Source organism: Mytilus galloprovincialis, chromosome 2 (assembly GCF_965363235.1).
Source record: "Mytilus galloprovincialis chromosome 2, xbMytGall1.hap1.1, whole genome shotgun sequence".
NCBI lineage: Eukaryota > Metazoa > Mollusca > Bivalvia > Mytilida > Mytilidae > Mytilus > Mytilus galloprovincialis.
In genome coordinates, this window is record NC_134839.1 from 25,584,748 (window position 1) to 25,610,887 (window position 26,140).

Sequence of the window (26,140 nt, forward strand, 5' to 3'; positions counted from 1 at the left end):
ACAAACAAATAAAGATGAAAATGAATATCCCCGCCATCAGTATACATGACAAGGCAGAAAATAGTAGTGTTCAAGATATAATATAAATTTTAGTCGCTAAATAAAAAAGCGTATTTTCCAACACATGTAAATGAATATTCCAACCTCAAAAATCAATTAATCATTCTTCGCGAATTATTTTTCGTAAGAGACTTTGAACCCCAGTACTGTTCAACTGTTTCTTAATTTATCGGGGACTTAAGAAAAATTGGTTATAAATCATGTCAGTAACGATGTATATGAAAACTGTACTGATTTTCATTTCTTTTTTTCTTTTCTTTTGTTTTATATAACATCGAGTAAAAAAGTAACTTTAAATGAAATTTGAAACACAAATTTTCGAAAATTTGAAAAACCTCACATGTTGTAATCTTATGCACAAACAATACATTTGTACATGGGGCAGAATTGGGTAAAAAGGGAAATATAATCTGCAGATACCGCAAACAAATTAAAAAGACGAAGCAAGCATTTTTTTAAAATTCTGTGGAGCTATCAACATGTTTAGTTTTATACATTTCTGCAGGTAAATTTTCTCCTTCTCATTTTAGAAAATAAAAAATATATGAGGAAATGCATCATTCAATTCACTTATATTACATAAATCGCAGAATCTATCGATACTAAATAAAAGCTACCATCTACAATGGGTTACCTTTGACAGTTTTACACTTTGTTGTCTTTAAAATCATTTTTTTAGGTACAATAATATGTAATACCATTACAAAATTTTTCATGCCAAAGTTAGACTCATACATTTTGTCATTTAAACACCTAGATGATTATGAAAATATTTGATTATAGTCGTTTACTGTCTATACAATACTCGTACATTTTCTTCTATTTCAGAGCTAGTACAAATAAATTTCATATCTTCCTTCACTGTATGAATATTGTCTTTATCATTTAACACTGAACTTTAACGTATATTTTTTTTTACATCAAATTCGAATTTAATTTTTGAATAAATTTATCGACATTACTAAATTGCGGATGGCAATTAAGACCTCAATATTGAACTGTTATGTAATTCAACCAGTAATCTTAACATAACCATTGCTCGCAACGGAAGTGAGATACCAGGAGACTATTAATTTACAATATATTACGTCTATCACTTAATGTTATCTGTCAACCTGTATATGCGTAGTAGAAAGGTCGATTGCAAGATAACATGGATAACATCAAATCCTGATAAAACTGTTTCACAATTGTACAACGTCATAACCAATGTATTTATCTCTCTTTGTTCTGCATCACAAAGTTACACTTTACTGGTAAACGGTCCAGAGTAACTGAAGAATATATGCTACACACAAAAAGTTTATCAAGGTTCGTAATTCGGATTTAGTAGTTCCTCTTTCTTTACACTTTTTCTACCTTAAAAGGTCATCATTAGGTGTAAGTAATACACCTTATCGCTAATCCCGGCTGACCCGGCCGCTTGAACTTTTGACGCATACAACAATCACTTTTCCATTGTGTCGTCAGATGTTTTGTTTTATGACGTCAAAATTTTACGGGAACCTGCGTGATATCCAGAAATTTACATAAGTGGGGGCCCACTGACTGACCTAAAAGGGGGCCCGCTCCAGTCACGCTTCAATGATTCCCTATATAAGCAACCAATTTTTTTTCCCAAAATCCGCCTCTGCAATACACGAAGTTTTCTTTTTAGTGTACAGCAATGACATCTACTCATCTCTTCAGTATAATTACAGGATGCTAAACTATTTTTAGAAGCATACATGCACTGTAAATAAATATATGTATATATGTCTACCTATGTGTAGTGAAAATTATACCTTGTCCATCGGTCTTCGGTAGATTGATGATGTACTGTCTCTGAATAATAATAGATTCAGTGATCACTTACATTTAATATGTCCAAGTGAACTTGAAATTAAAGATATTACCGAAACAGGCAAATCTGCTTCGTCTTGTTCATGTTTAGACCCTTTTCTCGAAATGACTACTCACTGATGGTAGGTTAAATACCAAAATTTATGACAAACGCGATGATTTTAATTTTCTTATAGTCAACTTTTCATTTCTGTGTAGCAACATCCCAGCGGCACCAGCATATGGAGTATATGTGTCTCAATTGATACGTTACTCTAGAGCTAGCTCAAATTACGTTAGTTTTGTTGAACGAGGTATACTACTTTCCCAAAAGTTGCTAGAACAGGGCTATGAATCAATCAAGTTAAGGTCATCACTCAAGAAATTTTACGGTCGCCATCATGAGCTGATTGGCTATTATGACAAAAGTGTGTCAGAAATAATATATGATAATATTCTTCCTCAGTCATAATAACCTTCCATCATTACCGAACTGAACAAAGAAATAACACGACGGGTACCATATACGGTGCAGTAAAGGCTTACCCTTCCGGAGCACCTGATTTTACTCCCGGTTTTGAGTGGAGTTCGTGTTGTTTCTTATTTATTATTTATAAGTGTTGATGTAAATGTCTTTTGGTTTTGTGAGTCTTTGTTTACTCCTTGGTTTTGATTGTTATTGTCTTCTTATGATTAAGAAATATCAGACGTTAGAATACTAGTATTTGTAAAATGCCTAGAAAATCAATCTAACGATGTTAGAGTAGATCTGATTCAAAGTTAATATTTCATTATATATATAACATTTGATGATTACCGAGATGAATAAAATGACATATTCGAAAAATGTGTATAAAACAAAAATATAACAAAAGTACCGAAATCTGTGGAAATTCTAAACGGAAAGTCCCTTATCAAATGAAAACATCAAAAGCTCAAACACATCAAACATATGGAAACAACTGTCATATTGTTAACTTAATGTTAGTCATTTTTTAATTACAAACATACAACTACGTCTTCTCTTCTGGAAATGAAATTTGAAACGCAAGCTTTTGAAATTTTGAAAAACTTCACATGTGGCATGGTAGTAGTTCATCCTTCTTTACACTTTTTTACCTTGTTAGGTCATCATTAGGGGTAAGTAAAAGCCTTGGTGTTGTCAGTTTATTTTATTTCTATGGGTTTGACTGTCCCTCTGGTATCTTTCGCCCCTCCTTCACTTATTCATAAACGTGACAGGTACATATCTCTCGGATTTGTGCATGCAAAAAAATGAAATAGTATTATTTCCGAGATAAATGATATGAGATATACGAAAAATGTGTTTACAAAAATAATAACATTAAAATACCTAACTCTGTAGAAAATTCAAAGCGAGAAGTTCAATTTTGAATGACAAATTCAAAAGCTCAAACACGTCAAGGAAATGGCAAACAACTGTCGTTTTCCTGAATTGCTATTGGCCTTTTCTTATGTAGAAAACGGTGGATTAAAATAGGCTTTATGGCTAGCTAAACATCTTTTAGTGCATGTTTGAAAGCAGTCTTCTCGCTAATGTCACATAAAATAATTTTTGGACAGTTTTGGGCTAAACTTTTTCATTTTCCAATCAAAAAGGGACATAGAGGACGTACACACCTTAATCTGCCGCTGGAAATTAATTTTCAATATTTTACTTTACCATTTTCAAATGCATTTTTCTTAAGCTACTAGTACTCTTTAAAATTATATGGTTTTGCTTCTAAAATAGTTGAACCCTGTTTGTTTGTAAATTGATTTTTGTGTCAGAGAAAACATATATAACTTGATTATTATAATTTACAGAACATTAAAATGGACAAACAGGCCGATTCTAAATGTAAACCTTGTAGCGTCAGAGGTTCTAAGAAAGATGCGTCTGTTTGGTGTACAGTATGTAAAGAAGGTCTTTGTTCGACTTGCCAAAAGTACCACAGCTCCTTTAAGTCACTTAGATTACATGGTACAGTTCCTTTTGACACACGCGAACAAGTTCCACAAATCTTTAAACATGTGATGGAATCATGTTCATATCACGAGCGGAATTTTGAGCTTTTCTGCCCTGAACACCAAGAGCCATGTTGTATAAGATGTACCACTAATAACCACAAAGGTTGCAAAGGTCTATGTCCAATTGATGATGTCATTGAAAATGTAAAGTCGTCCGTTGCTATAAACCGCATTGATGAGGGGTTTAGCGGGTTGATTTTAAAGATCGAGCAAATTATTGAAAATAAAGAGCAATCGAAGCGTAACATTGCAGACCGAATTATCAAGATAAAGAAGGAAATTACTAATACGAGGAAGAAAGTAGAAGAAAAGATTGATTTGTTAATAAAACAGCAGTTCGATAACATAGACAGAATGAATACAGAATATGAAAGAACAACTAGCGAAGGAATAAAACAATTAAAGATAAAACTTGAAGATGTCCAAGACATAAAAACGAATATTCAACAATCAACAGAACACGGAACTAACCTCCAAGTATTTTTGAGTCTGTCCGAATTTGAGAGTATTTTATCAAAGCAAGAAACTTTTGTATCTGAAAGTATCGAAAAAGGCGAATTTGATAATGCAGATTTGATTTTCAGCGAGACCGAGGACTTTAAAAATATAATGTCTGTCGCAGGAATCTGTCATATTGAATTAAAGAAACAACCGTTAGAGGTCAAGCTTAGAAGTTCAGGACAAATTGCCAAGGTCCAAATAAAACCTACGAAAAAAGCTAGCGGACACATTGACACCATCAAAATTATAAAAAGTAAAGAAGCGTCTTTTCGTTCTCCTTGTTTACTAACAGGCTGTGTTGTTTTACAGAATGACTCAATATTATTTGCAAACAATGATAACAAATCTCATAGGCTGTTCTTGTATGATTGCAACTGTCGCTTTCTTCGTGATATTGAAACTGCGTCAAGACCTTTTGATATCGCCATTATGGATGAATCCGTTGTTGCTGTTACCATGCCTGAAGCGAAAAAAGTTTCTTTTATTGATTTTAGTAAGGACCAAGAACAAATTGTAAAAGAACTTGACGTGATTGGGGAATGTTACGGAATCGACCACTCAAACAACAAATTAGCAGTTGCCGTGAAAGGATATGGTGTTCAAATCTTTGATGCAACTGGGACACAAATCAAAACAATACCAGTCGCCAGCCAGTACATATCGTTCGATGGGTCATTTATATATCATGCAGACTCTGATTCCAATGTTTTAAAATGTTGTGATTATGAAGGAAAACATGTTTGGGAGATTACAATACCGGGAGACCAGTCTTCGCTAAGTATGGCATTAGACATTCATAAAAATATATATGTTGTCGCTAGAACCAGTTATAAACTTTATATTGTGTCAAGTGATGGAACCAAACACAGGCAGCTGTTGCAAAAGTCGGATGGACTTTATTATCCGCAAGGTGTTTTTTATGATAAAAGAAAACAACAGTTAGTGTTATGCGCAAATCCGTACAGTTCGAGTATAATATTTAGTATTGATTGAAATGCCCCGGCTCAAATTTATTTATATTTCAATATTGTATGAATGATTATTCATAACATTAAAAAGAAACGAAAATATGCTAAACATTGTCATTTAAGAGTAATATCTCTTTTGAGGAATCTATGTATCAATTAAGCCAAATTGGCATTTTCTTTTTTTTTTTTTTTTTTTTCTCATTTAGAGATTTATTAAATCGAGAGAAAAAAATCTCGCAGTATTTTTCTTTCATTGTTTTAAGGTAATGGACTAAAATCATAAAATGTTAAGAAATTAATAGACATCTATATTGTGTGTGTTTGTTGGTGATTAATGAAACTAAACGCACCTTAGCAACATCATGGCGGCCATCTATATTTTGTGAAGAAAAGCGTTAGAGCCGGGGAAAACTACCGATTTTCATCAGGAATACAAAATATTAGTTACATAGTGTGCTAGTGACCTAATACGGTATATATGGGGTCAGTAACTTCCATATGGGGATTCGAGCGTATATATGGGGTGAGAGCGAAGCTCGAATCGCCATATGGAATTTACTGACCCCATATATACCGTATTAGGTCACTAGCACACTATGTAACGAATTTATCTTACCGACTATCTTAACGTGTTAAAAATTTAGACTAAAAACCTATCAAAATGAGCAAGTCTTCAATATTGTTAGCATTAAAAAACTACATAGTTCCATTAATCCTACAAAAAACAGATACCAACAATAACAACTTGTTAGGTTTAAAGGTGTTTTATGAATTTATAACAATCGTTATCATCAATTTCTTCGTCTGTTGAAACTTTTAGGATTTTTTCTCAGTGCCGTTTTTTTTTATAAAGGGACGTAACACCACTACTAACCGTGTATGAAATAAGCCCCGCCTCCCTTCTACCTTATATGGTATATAAAGGGACGTAACACCACTACTAACCGTGTATGAGATAAGCCCCGCCTCCCTACTAACCTAATATCAAATATACACGGTCTCCACGAGGGCGCTTTTAACCAATCACATTCCTAGAAATGTATTGGAGGTAAGATAAAAGGTCTTCCTAGTATTTTTTTTTATGTAAAACCTACAATAAAACGGGATTCGAGCTCACAACACCAGTATTGCCCTTGAATTGTCACTTAGGATGATGTTTTAAAAGGACTCGATAGATGGTATCAATAGTCATTGGCATTTTAGTTATCTTGTAATGCAGATTATAATTTTCTTTTTACGGCGTCTTTCTTTCTATAACAATTTTAAATTAACAATTAAGTACGCAAAAGATGCTGTTTAAGGGAAACACTCCATTCTAGGTAAATTAACTATTACCGCTATATAAGCCCTGTTTATATAACTTTTGTTTCTTATGATTGTTTTACTGTTTATAGTTTTTTTTTTTCTGTTAATCGTTTTCAAGATAGTTTGAAAACACTAAAATTTGGAACAAATAGCCATTTAAACGCAATGATTCGTTTTAAAGAGCCGATAACAGACTTTATTCAGGGAGGTATTCCCAGTAAAGGCAAATAAAAATTACAAAATTTAAATGTTACTTTTTAAATGAATTCTATTATTGAGCTACAATCCGTAAATTAACCATTTAAACCAAAGTACATCAAAGGAGACAATTGAATACAGTTTGGTGATTTTAGCGGTTTGGAAATTTCACAGTCCCTTGACTTGTATTTTTCGCAAATTCGCCTCCATAACATGATATATCTGTTCAATACCGAAACACGTGTAGAGCTTTATCACCAAAATGGAATAAAATGGCAAAACCCATATAAGGTCGACCTTGCCTGATGAACCTAAGTTTCATATTTGTTTTTCAATTTTTTTCTATCAGAGAATTTCAGTAAGTATGTCAGTACCGAAGCACTGACATTAAAGCTGATGATACCAGAATAGGTGACTGATTTAAGGGAACGGAAGGATATATCCATAAGTATTTGTTAAAGGCTATAGTATATAAAACATGTTGTTAATATATTCATACCTAAAATGTCCTGATTCCTTTAACACCACAAAATAGTTACTGGACAATTATTTCTAGAGAACATATTCTAGATACTCAGAAATGATGATCGAGGATATTATTCAAACGTAAATTGTTGGTTGACTTTTTTTCATTACTTCTGACTTAATTAACGTTTTTTTAGTTTAACTAGTATTTTATCTAGTTTCAATACCTCCTGCAAAGCCAAATATAGATTTAATTCTTCAAAGCGATCATGTCCATAACATAACGAATGGCAAAAGCAGACGACATATTGACAAAAGGAAACTCTCCAACAAGTAGCACAAGTAATGATTCTGACTAAAATTCATCAATAACTGCTTTTTTTTTGTAACCTTTACATTGGCTATCGGAATTTTGTAGGCTTCAGACCATTTATGCTTTAGCAGTGAGAAAGCGAGTGTGTGGTTATTGGATGAATTCAGTTTTTAATTATAAATCTTTACAAGATGTGTTGCTGAACGTAAAAATGTTGTTTAAGAAATGGATTTTAATATCAATTTATAATTTAATTTGGATAAAAGTTTTTGAGTGTTTCAAACATAAAAATTTGACAATAGGAGGAATTTTCCCCATGTCCGGTAGCTGGGCGGGAGGACAGGGCTGTCTTCCAGCAGTAGAGATGGCTTTAGAAGATGTAAATAATAATTCCGATATTTTACAAGATTTTTATTTGAACATGGATCCAAAAGACAGCAAGGTAAGCACATTTTAATACTTGTAGATTTGAGTTTTTTAAAACTAGTTGTCCTTTGTTTTTACTATCAGTGCATTACCTTGAAAAAAGCGCTTTCTGGTTAACCATCTATGGGAATAATAAGGGCCAGAAGTTAGAATAAATTTGATGGTAAATGTTTGCCCGATAGAACAAAAAAATACATTAAAGAGAACACAACAATGGTCATGTTTCGTCTGAGATTGAATTTAGATTCTTGCACATTTTATCAAGGCATATTCTTTTCAGTATGACTGTAACGAATGCTGACTAACCCATGCAGGATAATCTCAAGTGTTTACTTAATCCAAAGATTTATTGCAAGATAACATCTATCTATATATTGGCCTATAGAATCATGTGTATATGCAGCTGTGCTGATGTTCAAATACATTTAAGAGTTTTAAAAAGAGAAACACTGTTTATTGTTTATTTGGAAGACCAGTTAATACTTCTTAATGGCAAATGTAATGTTAAGTTTTTTGTTTGAAAATTAACCCACAATTTAACACCTACCTAGCGTATATTCTTACTAAACATTCTGTACGATTAATATAATTTAAAATTTATGAATAAAACGTGTATAAAAAAATTATGCATTTATTCCGAATTTAACTGTAAATTACACATAGCTATCTATTATTGGGAAAGAGTAAATAAGGAGAAATGTATAAACAAAAATAACATGACATAAACAAAACACACGATGATGTGCTATCCTTATCGAACCAGTTCTTCTTTTATTTTATTAAAATTTAGGTTTCTTAATAATTATATACAAAATGCGAAGAAACTTAGAAACAATTTTATTTGGCAAAACGGTGTGGGAAAGTTCAAAATCTAAAACAGATCCTTTGTCCAAGCTGTGCTAACAAGGATAAGAAAACGCTCCGTTCTACTTTCTGTTTTTAAGGCCTCTTAGGAATTCTTTGGTTTTGTTGAATTGATACACACCTTCTTAATGTTGAAGGCTGAACTTTGATTGGCTGTTGTAATAATTACCAGAACAGAAAGTAAAGCAGAATGCTATGAGATCCTTGTTATTAAAGCACACAGGGTCTGAATTTCATCCTATTGGGAATATTCTGTATATTGATGCAAGTTTCCCTTTTTATTCCTGTTTTAGAAACATAGATTTTCTAATATAAATTATTACTATATCGCATTTACGTTGTTTTTTTTGTTTATTGTTTTCAATTGTTTGGAAATATCACACAGTGCATATTTATCATAAGCATGGGACGCTTAATCTACTGGGGTATTTGAGTTTATCCGACTGACCGTTTTTATTAACTGATTTTTCGACGGAAATCCGGTTATTCATATAGGATTGTACTGCGGGGATAGGTATGAAAGCAGCTCAAGTTGTTTCCGTTTAGTAACTTATATGAACCGTTCAACCAATGCTTCTTCAAATTCTTATATGTTGTCTCTGCAAGAAAAAAATGAGGTCAAGTTCGATATTAACGATTTTTTTAAAAGACTTTGATGATTGAAAAATGAAACTTGACGTCGTTTCATTGCAATTACATCCGAGCTGTTCGAGCGATGCTTTCATATTGGAACATGCTGTTACTGATGACAAAAAGAAGGTTGAGGTCGATATTGACTTTTTACTATTGCTGTTCGGGACTTATCATCACTAATTAATTGTAAAATAACACTTTATGTCAATTCACTGCAATGTTGTGAGAGCAGTTCAACTATATTTAATTTAAGGTTTTTCGTTATTTGCAGAATTTTTAAAGGTGGTATGGGAATCTAAAATAAAAATGATAGAATTTGTTCATACTTTGTCAAAACCTGATATATGTTCGAAAATATAATAAAAATGATAGGTCACTGCGCATTTTCTTAAGCTACAGAATATGACAAATGACACATTTTGTATGGATTATACAGGAAAAAACACAATTTTGTGATAAGAAACTAAACAAAATGATAGAATTGTAAAATGATCTAGGAAAAGAGAGCTTTAAGACAATGCTTTGAGAATATTAAAAGTAAAGATAGGGTCACCGTACGTTTTTTCCGGCTAAAATACAAAATAGGAAAATTCCATATAGATTCCTTCAGAAAATGCACTGTTTTAGAGCTAACCCCCCTTAAAATGCGAATTTAAAAACATTTAAAAACATTTAAAAACAACCAAAAATACTCTTCACTTTTAAAAAAAAAATTATTTAAAAGTTATATTCTTATATATTGGTTCTTTTAAATGTAAATTCACATTAAATATTTGCATTCCTACCTCCAATTTTGCTAACTTGAGAGAAAATCTGGACCTTAGTTTCTCTGTTTTTTACAATCCAAGATGGAGAAAGACACCCATAACACCTTACGTTTAAATTTTTGTCTGTTTCTGTTAGAATTAAGAAGTCTATGTGGACTTTTATTGGCGTTTTGGATAGACACATTTCTTTTCTTACAGACTTATACAATGAATTAACTCTCTAGATATGTTTTATATACAATGTATATATATAAAATGAATTAACTCTCTAGATATGTTTTATATATAAAATGAATTAACTCTCTAGATATGTTTTATATATATTTGTTGTATGGTTGATGGTTCTTTGACCCTTCTTTCCATTATTAATACTTCACATTTGCATTTGTCTTTTTTGGTGATTTTGTTCTAATAATGGGTCTCATTTATTTAGATATAAGTATCTTATTAAAAACGTGCAACTCATGTCAGTAGCGTGTGTCACAAAATGCACACAAAATATTCCAAATTTTAACAAAATTACCCAATAGTAGTTCTCAGTTTTTCTATGTTTTGATGCGTTTCAAAATTCCAAGTAAACACGTACCCATTGAAGAGTCACTGTATACCATTTAATTAAGGAGCTAGGTGTCAACTGTAGTTGAACATCCCAGTTATAAACATGACGAGAATAAATTAGAAAATAAATAATTTCATTTACATCAGGATTTCTGTTTCATTGCTTTGGTATTCAATTTAAAAATGAACTGCTGAGAATTAATGGGGCGAATATCTTATTAGATTGTTTCAAGGTTAGTTGAATTTAAAACAAATTACGTTTGCTCTTATTTTCAATTGTTTCCAAGACAGTCTGTTTCTTGTGTATTGAGTCAACGATTGAGTGATGCAATAAAAGTTTTAAAAATATCAGTACACTTTGTCGGATTCAGATAAAAAGAGGGGCGAAGATATCGAAGGGACAGTCAAACTCATGGGTTAAGATATACAACCGAAATATGTAATCTTAATAACAAAACTAATAAGTAGAAATGAATTTATCATTTAGATATTATTATCAAAATTTAAAAAAAAAGGTAGTGATTATAGCAAAAGACATTGAATGTTGGACGTGTCTTCTGCCCTTGCCGCATATATATAGTCAGCTATGAAAGTCATCGAAATGACAAATATAAAACAATTTAAACGAGAAAACTAACGGCCTGATTAAGATACACAACTTACATTATTATCGCATAATGCAAAATCTTTTTTTTATCATTATAAAAAAATATGTTTTTTGCTGGTCTTCTTATACGAAGATGTAATGAGGTACATGTATATGATTAAAACATATCGCTTTTCTTGAGCACCAAGTAAATATGATGCAGATGTAAATACGTACACCAGTTTAACTGCGTTATATACTAAACTCTAACAGAAACGTTAAACCCGTGTTCTAAAACCAACTCTGGCAGAGGGATTTCAATCTAATTTATAGTTAAATTACTGAAATCACATTTTGACTTAAAAAGGTATCAATTTGGTAGTTCATGATGTATAGATAAACAGTCATGTCAAATCGCAACGGATACTTTATGTCTGAAGCCTCATGAGGTTTGGGTGACACGTTTTCTGCATGAAGTAAAAGACCATTTACAACAACCTTGTGTGATGTCCGTATGTAGCCTGATGTCATGTCACATTTATAAACTTATCCAAAAACACCCTCACTTTTGTAATTGTTCGCCCTAATTCTGGTCGACCTACAAAGGAGAAAACCTACTCAGTGCATGAACATATAATTATCTTTCGTCCACAATATGCATACTCAGTGACCGGTTACTCAGTGCATGAACATATAATATCTTTCGTCCACAATATGCATGTACATTTGTCAACACCAATAAACCAATCAATGATAAACAAAACGAAAGTAAGGTGAACTATTCATAGCATCTATAAAAATATATGTTAGTCTTCCCTAGACCTTAGTCATCCCTAGACTTTTATCTCCGCACTCGTTTATCCTTCTTTATTAGAACAAGAAATTCTCATCATAACTATTAAAACAAAGCATGTCTGATCCAATAACCAACCCTTCGACATTTGTAACAGTTCTACTTGCATATAAATACATAATTGGTACGTTAACTTATCTAATATAAATGTTATCATCTGATGTGGTGGATTACTAGGTGATAATTTCAACAGAAATGACATTGTCAGCATTTAATGGACACAATGTATAAATACATCAAACTATTCCAATTACTGTTTCATATCTTGTATTTGAATTATCTATCATGTAAGCATAATAAGTTTACAAATTTGCTTACATGTAATGATATGCGATTCCAAAGTTCTTCCCATTAGTCTGTTATTATCCATCGTTTTTCTCGTCAAGGAACACAATACATACAGTTGAGAATAGAAATGGGGAATGTGTCAAAGAGACAACTACCCGATGGTAGGACAGAAAACAACCGAATGCCACAAATTGGTGTTCAACAAAACAGGAAACCCCAGGTATACTTAAAGATTACAACTCAATAAAATGTATAATAATGTATGCATACTTATGTTTTTCTTTGTTGTGATGTTATGCTATTGTTTCAGAAAAAGGGAGAAGGTTTGGATCCATTAAAACGTTTAATCCCGCTGCAAATGTTTGCACCTGTCCTAAGTCAGGAATCTGATGTACAGTAGTTGTCGTTTGTTTATGTAATATATACGTGTTTCTCGTTTCTCGTTTTGTTTATAGAGATTAGACCGTTGGTTTTCCCGTTTGAATGGTTTTACACTAGTAATTGTGGGGCCCTTTATAGCTTGTTGTTCGGTGTGAGCTAAGGCTCCGTGTTGAAGGCCGTACTTTAACCTATAATGGTTTACTTTTTAAATTGTTATTTGTATGGAGAGTTGTCTCATTGGCACTCACACCACATCTTCCTATATCTATATACATTAATGTACGAGACAAATTTAGTAGTTTACTTTTGAAGGCATCAATAACAGAACAGTGTGGATCAATCCTTAAATGCTTTACAGATCACGTTTAAGTCAAATAACTCTGCCACTACAGACTTGAAGAGAAACCTGATTTATGTTCTTACAATAGAGTATTTTAATCTTATCTTTGAGTTTGCAGTTGCAATGCTTTTCAAATACATAACTATTTCAAACGAAGAAAGTCGCGTCTTTCCACTTCAGGAATCTTTTGATAATCGAAAGTATACAAATCAAGTAAAAGTAAATATATGAGAATTTGTCAATTACGCCGAATTCCAATCTTCTACATGAAAGGATTCATTTTCTAGGAAATTAATATCAATTTAGCTGTCAATTAAGTCCTTTAAACAGGTCACTAAATAATCGTCACCAACTTTATTAGATTTTCTAGTTACGTAATTAAGACGTTTCCAATGCGTTTGATTTTCTTCAAACTAAGTAAAATGTTATTCCAATAATACGTACAACAAACCGTTAATATAGCACATTCATGTTCATCAATGATGTATTCTTGTGTAATTCAGCTGTTGCAAGAAATGTAATACTGTACTTTCCTAAAATTAAGCTGTTTAGTGAACCATTCTTAGGCCAATATACATGAATACAGATGAGATGATCTTAAAACATTTAGTTAAAAGCTGCAAGATAAATTGAGTGTCTGAACTTCAAGGAATTCGACAGACACAGATGCAATTGATATTTGTAAAATTTTTAATGCACTCCATGTTTAAAGTCAAACACTTATACCCCTAATTTATATAGCTGGTGGAATAAAACACACCTAAGTCTACAGAAGATTCCCCAAACGATGGAGGCAAGATGACATCAGCATATTTTCCTCTGTTTTTCATCACTGATTATACTTTTTTTTCGACGGTGCGGAATAAAGGAAACAGTAGTGTACCGTGTTCAGATGTCATAAATCGATTGAGAGAAAGCAAAACCGACAGCTGTAGCCATGTATGTCTGTTTTGTTCATGCATCGTTTTTAAATATAACGGAATTTGATGTGACTGTCATACAAGTGAGAGGTTTAGCGCTATAAAACCAGGTTAAATCCACCATTTTCTACATTTGAAAATGCCTGTACCAAGTCAGGCATATAACAGTTGTTGTCCTATCGTTTGATGTGTTTTATTATTTGATTTTGCCATTTGATTAGGGACTTTCTGTTTTGAAATTCCTCGGAGTTTAGTATTTTTATGATTTAACTTTTATCAATTAAAACCGAGGCAAACACATCAACTATAAGAGGAAAACAACGAAACAACAGAAACACCTAAGTGCAAGAACAAACATACGACAATGTAACATATATAGAAAAGATTATATAACAACTGCCAAATTTCTGACTTGGTACAGGATATTTTAAGAAAACTGTTGGGTTGAACATGGTTTTGTGACTAGCCAAACCTCGTGCGTTATGACAATGTTTATTATACCATTAAAATGACAACATTACATGACGACAGGAACACAGTACAAATAAATCCGGGAACACGCAGGTCAGAAAATCCATAAATAAATAATATTATAGTACATTTCGATATATTTACCACAGAATAAAAACGAATACTTAAAATCAAGTTACGACATTACACAAAGACAGCATAATATAATTACGAACTGTCACACGGATGTATCAACGCCGCAAAAAGTGACATAACAGGCTTAGAGTGGAAAAGAAATTTCAAACTTTCCTATGTTTATCGCGACGACGTTCAATCGTTTTCACATTCTATGATGGTTTTTGAACAGACAAAATATTCTTTGTAGTTAGCTATGTTACTATCTTTAAAGTCATCCTGTATTTTTACATGTATATTTTATGTAAATGTAATGTGATATGTATCCCCACTTTTGATTGAATGAATAATGCCTTGTCGGGCATATATATTTCAAACAACGTTGGAATTGCAGTAGACGTTTTTCGGAAGATTTCAAAAACATTAATTTAAACATGGCCTTGTATTTACTATAGGTTGTATCACAATGTTATACTGACATAACGATTATTTCAATTTTGCGGCTGAATTGTAAAAATAAAGAAGTGCCAAAGGTATCTTTTGGGTAACTAAAATTAACCTCAAATTTATATATCTAATTGCCAACTCAGTATTCCGTTTCAGATCTAAGCAAGATAAATTGAGACTGCTCTACATTATTTTTGTATGAAAAATACTAAAAATACCCAAAATATCTTTTTTACAAATTTGCAGCTAAACATAGGAACTTTTTTGTTAAAAATATGTAAAGATAATTTCAATATGTGTGAATCGGTATTCAGCGTCGATCTTTTCTTTACATTCATATGTCATCACTTCAATATTTAGAATAAAGTTGTAAGATAAGATATCTCACTTTGTGTATTGACTAACTTGTCCAGTAGGATAAGACATTGACAAACTATTAACTCATTTTATGTATAAAATCTAAAAATAAGTGAGACAATTTTTAACTTTACCAAACTTGTCAACTGACAATGAAACAAAGATTTAGATATGCCATTTGAATTTGAAATTGAAAATTGACGAATTATCATAAATAACACAAAACAAATGAATATATTCCAACATAATCTTGTTAATCAAGCAATCACAAAACTATTCAACAAGTGTAGATTACATGCTAAAGACAAAGTTTGATATTAAAGCGTAAGGTTTTAAAAATGGTCGATGAATAGTTTTTACTGGTTGCGTGTCGCTTACCAAAGTCTTCTAGTATAATACTTAAATCTTCGAAGTACAGACATAATTGTTCTTGAATGATTTATATGGTACTGTTTGCTTCAACTAGTAACCCAGTTTAATATGAAGAACAGTTTCTTGAAAATGAACCTCTCTAAAAAGACTGAACAATAGATTTTAAAATATTTTCCAATCGTTTAGTCTTATCCTCTGCGCTAAATCCAGTACTGTTCAGAATACGCTCGTTGTTTTCCTATACACATTACAATCATACTGAATTTCGCTATTTATATGTTACGGATTTCACTGGAAGCGAATTGTTTGCAACAGTACTGAACTGACCACAGTATATACGTCTGAAAATGAAAAACCAAGAATGTGTCCCTAGTATACGGATGCCCCATCCGCACTATCAATTGCTATGTTCAGTGACCGTGAAAAAAGGTATAATCTCTATTTTGGTATTAAAATTATCATATCATTGGGAACCTGTTTACTAAGTTGATTTAACTTCAACTTTATCAAAAACTACCTCGACCTAAAACTTTAACCTGAAGCGGGACAGATGGACGGACAAACAAACGAACGAACGAACAGACGGACGGACGGACGCACGGACGCACGGACGCGCAGACCAGAAAACATGCCCATAAATGGGGAATAAAAACAGTTTTAAGATGGTGTTATAACATTGACATATCTGTTTAAGACTAAACTTCAATTACTAGTTTTCAGAGTTATCAGTTTATGAATTTTGTATTTACCTCAAACTAAGTCCGAACATCCCTTACACAACGTTGACCTTAGAGGGTTTGTTTCTAGAACAGAAGTACGATTTAAGCCTTAGTCTGGTCTCTTTGATGATGCGGATGTAGATTGAGGATTTTATCTCAAAGGTTAATGTCAAAGTAAAAGTAGAACTGGCATTTAGACAATTTTTTTGTCTCATTTAAATTAAAAAAAACATCAGTCGGCTTTTTCCCTATTTCTGAAATAATCCTTATATCATGTTATTTGATACTAAGTGGCTCATTTCTATCAAAGTCATTATTGCAAAACAGACTTAAAGACACTCCTTTATCTTCAATTAAGTCTAATATAAATATATAATTGGGAAATTTTGTAATACAAATTAAAAGCGTCTTCCGATTTCTGTCTTTTTCACTAATGCTATTGATGAATGATTGACGTAGACAAATGTCACTTCCTTAGCATACTTCAAATATCTTTAAAAAAAACACATGATGAATGTAAAATATCAAATATAACTTTCGTATTTTAGAACCCTCGTACAAGTGTTCTAAATACTATTTGACAGGAAAATTCCACATTGATGTCAAATCTACTGAGTAAAGTTAAGGTAAACATTACTTTTACTTATCATATCGTAATAAACCTTGAGTATATCAAAGTTCAATCATATTAAATCTCCCTCTATACATAAACTTTTATCAAAGATACAAGGTTTTAAATCTAGAACGCCAGACGCAGGTTTCGTCTACAAACGACTCATCAGTAACGCTCAAATAAAGAAGGATGAAAAGGCAAACACAAGTTGAAGAGCATGGATGACCATAAATTTCAAATAGTTTTGTCAAATACAGCGACGGTAATCTACATCTAGGTTGAAGATCCTGAGTTATTCGAACAACTAAATTTTTTACTAATATTTAGAGATATGAAGATGGGGTATGAGTAGTTTATAATTTTGGCCATATCACTGATATTTCTGGTCAACATAGACGTGCTAACTATTAAGCTTGTGATACCATCGGGGGGGGGGGGGGGACCGTCACAAGCAGTTGCATTTTTAATTAAATCATCATATATACCAGGCTTTTTATTTACGCCAGAATCGCGTTACCTTTCCAATATATGCTGGGACTATATTGTATTCGGGATTCCATTAAATATTTCACTTGCCTTTTTGTCAAGTTCTACTTAACAGAATGACTTTAGAATTAGTCAGCAGCTTGACGTTGATGAGTTTTAACGTTTTGCACTTTTTGGGTCTGTCAGATACATACTTCCTGTTTACCGATACTTTGCAGTTTTCAATATGTTGAATTAACTTTTCTAAAGTATCGCTAAATATAATCACCTTAAACTTGCAGCAGCTTGACAGTTGTGATCTTTAATGTGTGAGAGCTTTTCTGATCTAAAAGAGACCAAATTTATCTGCAGATAGTTTAAATTAAACATTCTATAAGTTACAAATCCCAAAAGCTCAAAACGATTCTGAAAACGTGCACGCTTTTATATCGTTGACGATATAATAGATCCTTTAAACCTCAAAATGACTTGGAACTTATCTAAAATCAATTTTCAAGATTTGTTTCAAAATTTATATTAAAAATACCAATTCACACAGTAATTTTTATTTATCACAAAAATTTTGACAAATTCTTGTATAATCCTTGAAGGACTAGAAAGAAAAGTTACGTTACATTACAAATAGTGTGCGCGAAAATACGGGAAACAATTACATAACATAACTTTCTAAAGTCTCTTGGCCTATATTCACGACAACGGCATTTAGGTGAAGAAATAAAAGTTCATGCAAACGGTCTAACTTTCAATCTTGTAAATGACTTAACAAATCAACAAAATTTCTGGAGTAAAGGAAGCTTATTTCAAATACAGTCAAATACAGTCATACACAATATATTTAAAAGCACAAGGACGATTACATGTATCACTAAAATATAATCCATAGAATAGAAACATTATTCGTAATGATCTTTTAAACAATTTGCTGGAGTCTTGTTTCTGTTTATCTATTGTATAACAACACAATTCCAACTGATATAATATCTTCTCAGAACTGTTGAGCTATGTGAATTGACAGGAAATGACAGACAATTATGCTATCCCATAAGTATCTAAAATTGTTTTCTTGATTTGGAGGCCGGTAATTACTAGAAATGACTGTTAGGAGATCAAAGTCATTAGCAAACATGTTTGATTGATCGCATTTATGTTGTTAGCATCTACAATACATAAGAGATGCTAATTACTTAACAGAATGATAATACGGAAAAATATCACATAGAAGAAATTTGTCCATAATACTAAACGAGATCAATAGTGAACTGAAAACTTGTCAAGTGCAGGTTTTCTGTTATGAATAAATACATCATGTCCATTCTTGTGTCATTTCAATATGTTGAAATAGCAAAACTGATGTTTTATTTGTTAAACTTATGTACGAACAGTACATTTGTATCAAAGTTTTCGTGATATTCACATCATTAGACATATCATATATATTTTTATATATATGCTTGCATCAGCTTTACAAAGAAACATGTACGCTAAGACAGGTATTGTCCAATCGTTTCATGTGGTCGGGTTTTTAATTTTGCCATTTGAGAAGGGAGTTTCCGATTGAATTTCCCTTTGAGTTCGGTGTTTTTGTTGTTTACTTTTTTTAACATAATTTATATTGATTTTTTTTTAATGTTTTGTTTTCCAATTTATACTTTAATATATAATGGTGAAATGAGATAGGTTACAGAATCTGTTTTGTCTGTTGTGCAATCTCATTCAATCAATCTTAAAGATAACATACTTCAGAAATAAACTAAATATTGGTAGAACATAAAACATATTAAGCTAAAAGATGAAATTGAAACATCAGCAATTTAATATTTAGAAATGAAAAGAATTCTAGGTACAAAAAAAATGTGTGATTGGCAAAACAAAAAGCTTCATAAAAACTAAAATTCCATCAATAAAATGACGAGTTTTGTTTCAGGGATGAGCTATAAAAAAATATTTCTGTAGTGTTATTGCATTATATATCCGAGAAATTGTCCAGCCTAAAATAAAAAAAAAAAACACAAAAAAAACTAGTAAGAACAAAGAAATTGCCGAATAATATATACTTAATCATAATTTTTCACCGGAAAATTTATGTATAAAGCTCTTATCTGATTGTGTAAATTGAAAATATATGACGTCTTGCACAATGCTACCTGAATAGTGAATATAAGAATATCACTTTATTTTCTGGTTATCAAAATTTTTTATTTTAAAGTTTTCCTTAAAGCAGTTGCCTACGGGGGCGAGCTTTTGGTATTTTCTATGTTATATAATTATTCAATAACGTATAATCTATATTGAGAGTTATGTACTAATAACAAAATTAAGTTACCGACTTTATTTTTGTCTGATCGGGTCTTTTTAGCTTTAATGAAATACTAAAAACCTTTATATTAGATTAACAAAAAATGACATAATAGATTATGAGATAAAATCAATAGGCGATTTGAGCTTTTCAATATAATTTTTCGCCTTAACTATAGGATTGCTTAGCTCAGCTCGCTCTCCGCTGAGTACGCGAATATATACTATTTCAATATTACACTTAGTTACTTCAGCTTGATTATGGAAATACTTTCCTAGCAGCGCAAATATTGTTTGCACTTGTAACCTTTATTTACGAGACACCTTAAGACATTGTTTCAGGAAATGTTTTATTGGTTTGAAGAAATTGATGTTATAAAATGCAGAATACTTTGAAATAACCTCAAGAAGACATATATTCTATTTGTTTCCTGTTTGATACTTAACAAATTTTAAAAGTATACAGTAATACAGTTGCTGTTGAAAGTATAAAATATTTTATATGAAATCAATAAACTCAAATACGACGAACATGTTGCTTATTCGGTCAAATAGTAAATTTTACTATATTTCCCACTTGTTGATATGATTGGACATCAATTTACTTGAAATTTTAAGGTGGTTTTTACTAAAATCACAATTTACCAGAAACTAGGATATTTATCTTTTACTTAACAACTAAAAGCCAATTTCTCGGTATCGAAAATTAAAACAAGTACACAACAGCAAGACATTTAACCAAATATTCACAAGATTCAATTTTATAAGTTAAACTGAGTTCTAAATATTATTCAAATCTTCATTGTATTAACGTCGCGTAAATTGCAGATTACTTTTCAATTCCTTAGGATTTTTATTTATTTCATGAGAATTTGAAATTTCGCAAGAAATGGGAAACTCATGTAAGCAAAGTATGTGTGACCCATAACTGTAGATCTGACATATATACTGTATCAATGATAGCAACGAAAAGTTATTCAATCAACTTTTAGCGGTTTATTTTCATCAATCACATGCAATCCCTTTGGGGTAATATATAATGTTTTTTTTTTTTCATCAACATGATATGTTCACAGTCTGCGTACAAGGAAAATGTTCTATTAGTAACTATATAATTTCTTTTTATCAGATGGTTCCTTCTATCAGAAAAATACTATGAAAATGAAAATAACACTTTATTAATTAGTGTATACATCCGAATAGCTAGTTTTTATTGACCTTCATCAAGAAGTCTAAAGTCAAAATATTTGAAAGCCAAGGATATATAAGTACACGAACATCGTCTTATGTTAACTTTTTCTGAGGGACTTGACAATACAATAGTGTTTGTGTCCATGGTTCCATGAAGTCTGAAATAGCTAGGTCTGTTGTAATTAATTATTGTTTTTATTTTTCGTATGAAAAGGTAAACCACGAATGTAAGTATTCAAGAAATTACATCTGTTCTATAGTCAGCTTTGCAGAAATGTAGGTAAGAATTAAGAAATAAGTCATGGCAGCTGTATGCGAGGGGTAAAATATGAATATAAATGCCAAATCCATGGTTAAATAAAAACAAATCTACGGCTACCAGGAATTATTTCGATTATTTTGTTAACCGTGAAAGCCTTATACACACGATACTGTTTTGGCTGTTCCGTTTTACCCACACATGTGTTTGTACTATTGTCTCATTCGATATTTACTTTTTATCAATCGCATTTTTCACCTATATATTTTTTTTCTTATGTAATCTTATTGCATTCTGATGCGTATAAGAATCTTTAAAACGCCCGGTGTTTACATTTGATTGTTTGTTTACGGAAACATACTTATGACGTAAACCTTGTTTCGTTGCCAAGCCAAGACGATAACATCATTTCGCGGAATTTTTGTTTTATGTAATTTTACCACGAAAAATATATTGAAATAGACTCATTTGTTTATTTTGCTTTAGAATAGAAATATCTAAATTGTATCAGAATCTTTGCCTACGTAAACTGTTGGTTATGATGTCGAACATTTAGAATACTTGGTATTATATTTAAGTTGGGAGTAACGCGGAACAGCCGGTTTTGTGTATTTATGCGCTTGCGCGAAAAGTAGTTATACCGAGATTATACTGGTTGGTGATTATAGGTCGTCATATAAGAATGCAATTTAGAATATACGAAACTAGTATTTTTAATCAATACATGCATATTTATAACAAAGAAACGAAAATAAATGAATCTCCGGTTTACTAGAAATATCGCAATGACAAACCAGCAGTAGAAATACTCTAGCTTGATGATTTAAAGGAAAAAACCGATCTCTTTCAGGTAATCTAATAAATTACAAAAACACAGCTGTTTGTTTTAGTGTATATTATTATTTTTGATAAATGCATCTTTATTGTAATACATTTGTATACTTTTAGGAAATTATTTCAGATAGAGCGGCGTCTTAATTCGTTGTTTAATGTAGGCAATATCACATTGACTAATAGCTCACTGGCCGGATATTTATGAAAAGTAAAAAATAAGACAGAAAAGAAACACATCAAGGTTCTTTGGAAACAATCAAATTTTTAAAAAAGCCATATGTGCCTTCTTATTTCTTGGCTTTTGCAATTTTTCGAAATAGGTGGCAGACATGTTTTCTCACTGGCATTGCCGCAATCAACAACATCTGCGTATATCTATATATATTGGTTGATTACACTTAAAGTAGAAAGTAAAAATTTGTATAATTTTACTACATGTAGTTTGAATGCACAGTTTGGTTCGACTTCAGCCGACCTTAATATGCTAAATTCAGTGTTTTGCACAATAAATAATAGGAACAGAAAGAAAATATTTAGGACAATTACAAATAAGAAGATGATATAGAGCATGCAGCACCATGGTCGGTAGTTTCCCAATCGTGTGAAATCGGACGGAATTAGAGTAACGATTAAAAAATTCTGTGGTCAACATAAACGCTGATACTGCATAATGTTCAAACAAATCCGTAAAATCTTTTCACTGAATGATTTCGATTTTAGTATTATAAAACGGATATAAGCTGGTTCTCGGATAACACAACTTTCATTGAGTGTAATGTATATATAAGATGATTCTAATTTAAACAGGATCATTGTTCGAACCTTTAAACACATACTCAATATTCGGTGTTTGAATGTTAATTCAAAAAAATAAAATTATTCATAATAAGAAAATTTGAATTTTTAAAGACGTTTTTTTGCCAATTTAGGATTTTATCTCTGGAAATTTCTGTTAGAATATGTAATACTGACAAAATTACAAATTTGAATTTTCTGAAGAATGATGCATGACTGTAGAACTTTTGAAGATATTGACACAACTGAGTTGACTCAATTTTTGTTTATTTTTGCTACTACCTGTTTCTGTGATTGAACATTGGAATACTTCTATACTTTATCTCTGAGTTTATGTATTGTCATTTCCCAATAATTCTAAAACAAATCTATAATTAAGCAATTAAATTGTTTACTTTATTCGCGAGGTCTTTTGTATGGAATTTAAATCCCTTCAACACAAAACTGTGATATTTGCAGTTCTTCATCCACGCGTTATAATTCGATGCTACAACACATACATCAATTGAGGAGCAAATGTTCTAAAACATTGGAGACAGTATTTTTTACTATCAATAAATCGAAAAAACTAATAAGAGAAGTTAAGTTAACCTGCTGGTTTTTCGCCAAAGAAACCGCCAGTTAATCGTAATGCACCCAATGAATCAATTAACCAATTTGAAATGAGTGCAACTCAGACAACAGCAAGGAAATGAAGTGCAAACTATTTTAAACTTGATTATTGTCTGAGAACGAGACCAATTCCGTTTGAGCTTACAAGTCCAGTATTAGTTATTGATTCCAGTTCTGAATAAAGAAAAATGACAAGTTACCTTACAATAACCTCAGAACGCTATTTACATTTCCACTGCGATTTTCACTTCAGACTTAATACACTAGACTTATATTTATCATAGTGCACAGTTCTCGGAATGGACGAACTTTAATTGTAAACTTGTTTATAAATTTACTGTTTACAAAACATTAAATTTTTCGAAAAACTAAGGATTTTCTTATCCCAGGCATAGATTACCTTAGCCGTATTTGGCACAACTTTTTGGAATTTGGATCCTCAATGCTCTTCAACTTGGTACTTGTTTGGCTTTATAAATATTTTGATATGAACGTCACTGATGAGTCTTATGTAGACGAAACGCGCGTCTGGCGTACTAAATTACAATCCTGGTACCTTTGATAACTATTTACACCACTGGGTCGATCCCACTGATGGTGGACGTTTTGTCCCCGACGGTATCACCAGCCCAGTAGTCAACACTTCGGTGTTGACATGAATATCAATAATGTGGTCATTTTTATAAATTTCCTGTTTACAATCCTGGTACCTTTGATAACTAATTAAACATCATATGCATTTGTAAAGCCTCGGTCACACCTTACCGGATAGCTCGAACGGACGCCTAACAGTTCTTTTTTTCAATCCGTTGCATGTCCGTTAAGCGAACGTTTTGTCCGTCAACGTCCGTTCTGTCCTTCGGAGAATTTTGAGCATGTTCAAAATTTTGAACGGACGTCCAACGGATAAAATGTCCGTTGAACGTCCGTTAGGCGTCCGTTTTGTACGGTACTCGTCCGTTTTATTTCCGTTTTGTATCCGTTACATGTCCGTTATACATCCGTTAGAGGACTGGAAGATAAATTCAACAACGGACTTCTACCGGACGTTTAACGGATAAAACGGATGTTGAACGAATGAGAAACGGACTTCTACTGGACGTATAACAGATTAAACGGATGCTGAACGGATCTGAAACGGATAAATGCCAATTGAAAAATTTCGCGTCAGAAATGCCAATTATCGGTATGTCAGATTTCTTAAGGTTCATGAATTCATATTATTCATAATCGATCTTAGAGTAAAGGCATGTCGTCACAATCAAGCAGCCCTTATTCAGACCGAAACTGCCCGTTGGCGGCATTTTGAAGAACTAACCAAAACCAGTTACACAGAAACATTTTGAATATTTATGCGATTTACATGTATTATTATTGTCGCCTTTAATTTTCCGTATATCTTGTTTATCCGTTTTATCCGGTACTCTTCCGTTAGGTGTCCGTTTTATGCGGTACTCGTACGTTGGATGTACGTTCGACATCCGTTCTGTCCGTTACGTTTCCGTTTCTCGTACGTTGCATATCCGGTGTGTGTCTGTTATGCATTCGTTTCACGTCCGTTTTATTCGGTCATTACATCAACGGACTCCCAACGGATAACAATTTTGTCAACGAACAACTTTTATTTTCATCCGTTAGGCGTCCGTTCGAGCTATCCGGTAAGGTGTGACCGAGGCTTAACGCGCTTTATCAGTGTTTTCTCTGTATCACGTGTCATTTAAATCGATATATCATTTTTACGACTTTTTCAGAATGATATCTGATATGTAAAACATTGTTTCGCTGGATTGATTGGAAAAAAATCATTTTATCAGAAACTCTTGCATGTGCACAAAAATTTGCGCACGCACAATAAAACGCAAATAAGAGGAACTGGAATCCTTAAAACCGATATCAGCGACATACAATGACACAAAACTTAAAAAAAAATAATAACAAAAATGACAAAAATGACACGAAACACAACAAGGTTACAAATTCAAATTTACAGTTAAAATATTAAAAAATTACTAAACACTACAGTGAATGATCAATCGTACAAACTCATGTATTACTAAACATTACAGTGAATGATCAATCGTACAAACTCATGCATTACTAAACACTACAGTGAATGATCAATCGTACAAACTCATGTATTACTAAACACTACAGTGAATGATCAATCGTACAAACTCATGCATCACTAAACACAATGTGAATGATCAACCGTACAAACTCATGTATTACTAAACACTACAGTAAATGATCAATCGTACAAACTCATGCATTACTAAACACTACAGTGAATGATAATC

At 32.0% G+C, this 26,140-nt stretch overlaps 1 protein-coding gene and 1 long non-coding RNA gene across 2 annotated transcripts in view; both read left to right on the plus strand.

The window, feature by feature from the left end:
- Window positions 1-1,152: 1,152 nt before the first annotated feature.
- On the plus strand, window positions 1,153-5,484 carry LOC143063231 (uncharacterized). Its single transcript, XR_012974978.1, has 2 exons — window positions 1,153-1,371; window positions 3,709-5,484. It is a non-coding gene; the product is annotated as an uncharacterized LOC143063231 (long non-coding RNA).
- Window positions 5,485-7,862: 2,378 nt separating this feature from the next.
- LOC143062183 (gamma-aminobutyric acid type B receptor subunit 1-like) overlaps window positions 7,863-26,140 on the plus strand; it is a 75,966-nt gene continuing 57,688 nt past the window's right edge. The window contains exon 1 of the mRNA XM_076233970.1: window positions 7,863-8,104. Within this exon, the coding sequence (XP_076090085.1) occupies window positions 7,874-8,104 (231 nt within the window). The 5' untranslated portion in view covers window positions 7,863-7,873. The remainder of the gene's footprint in view (window positions 8,105-26,140) is intronic.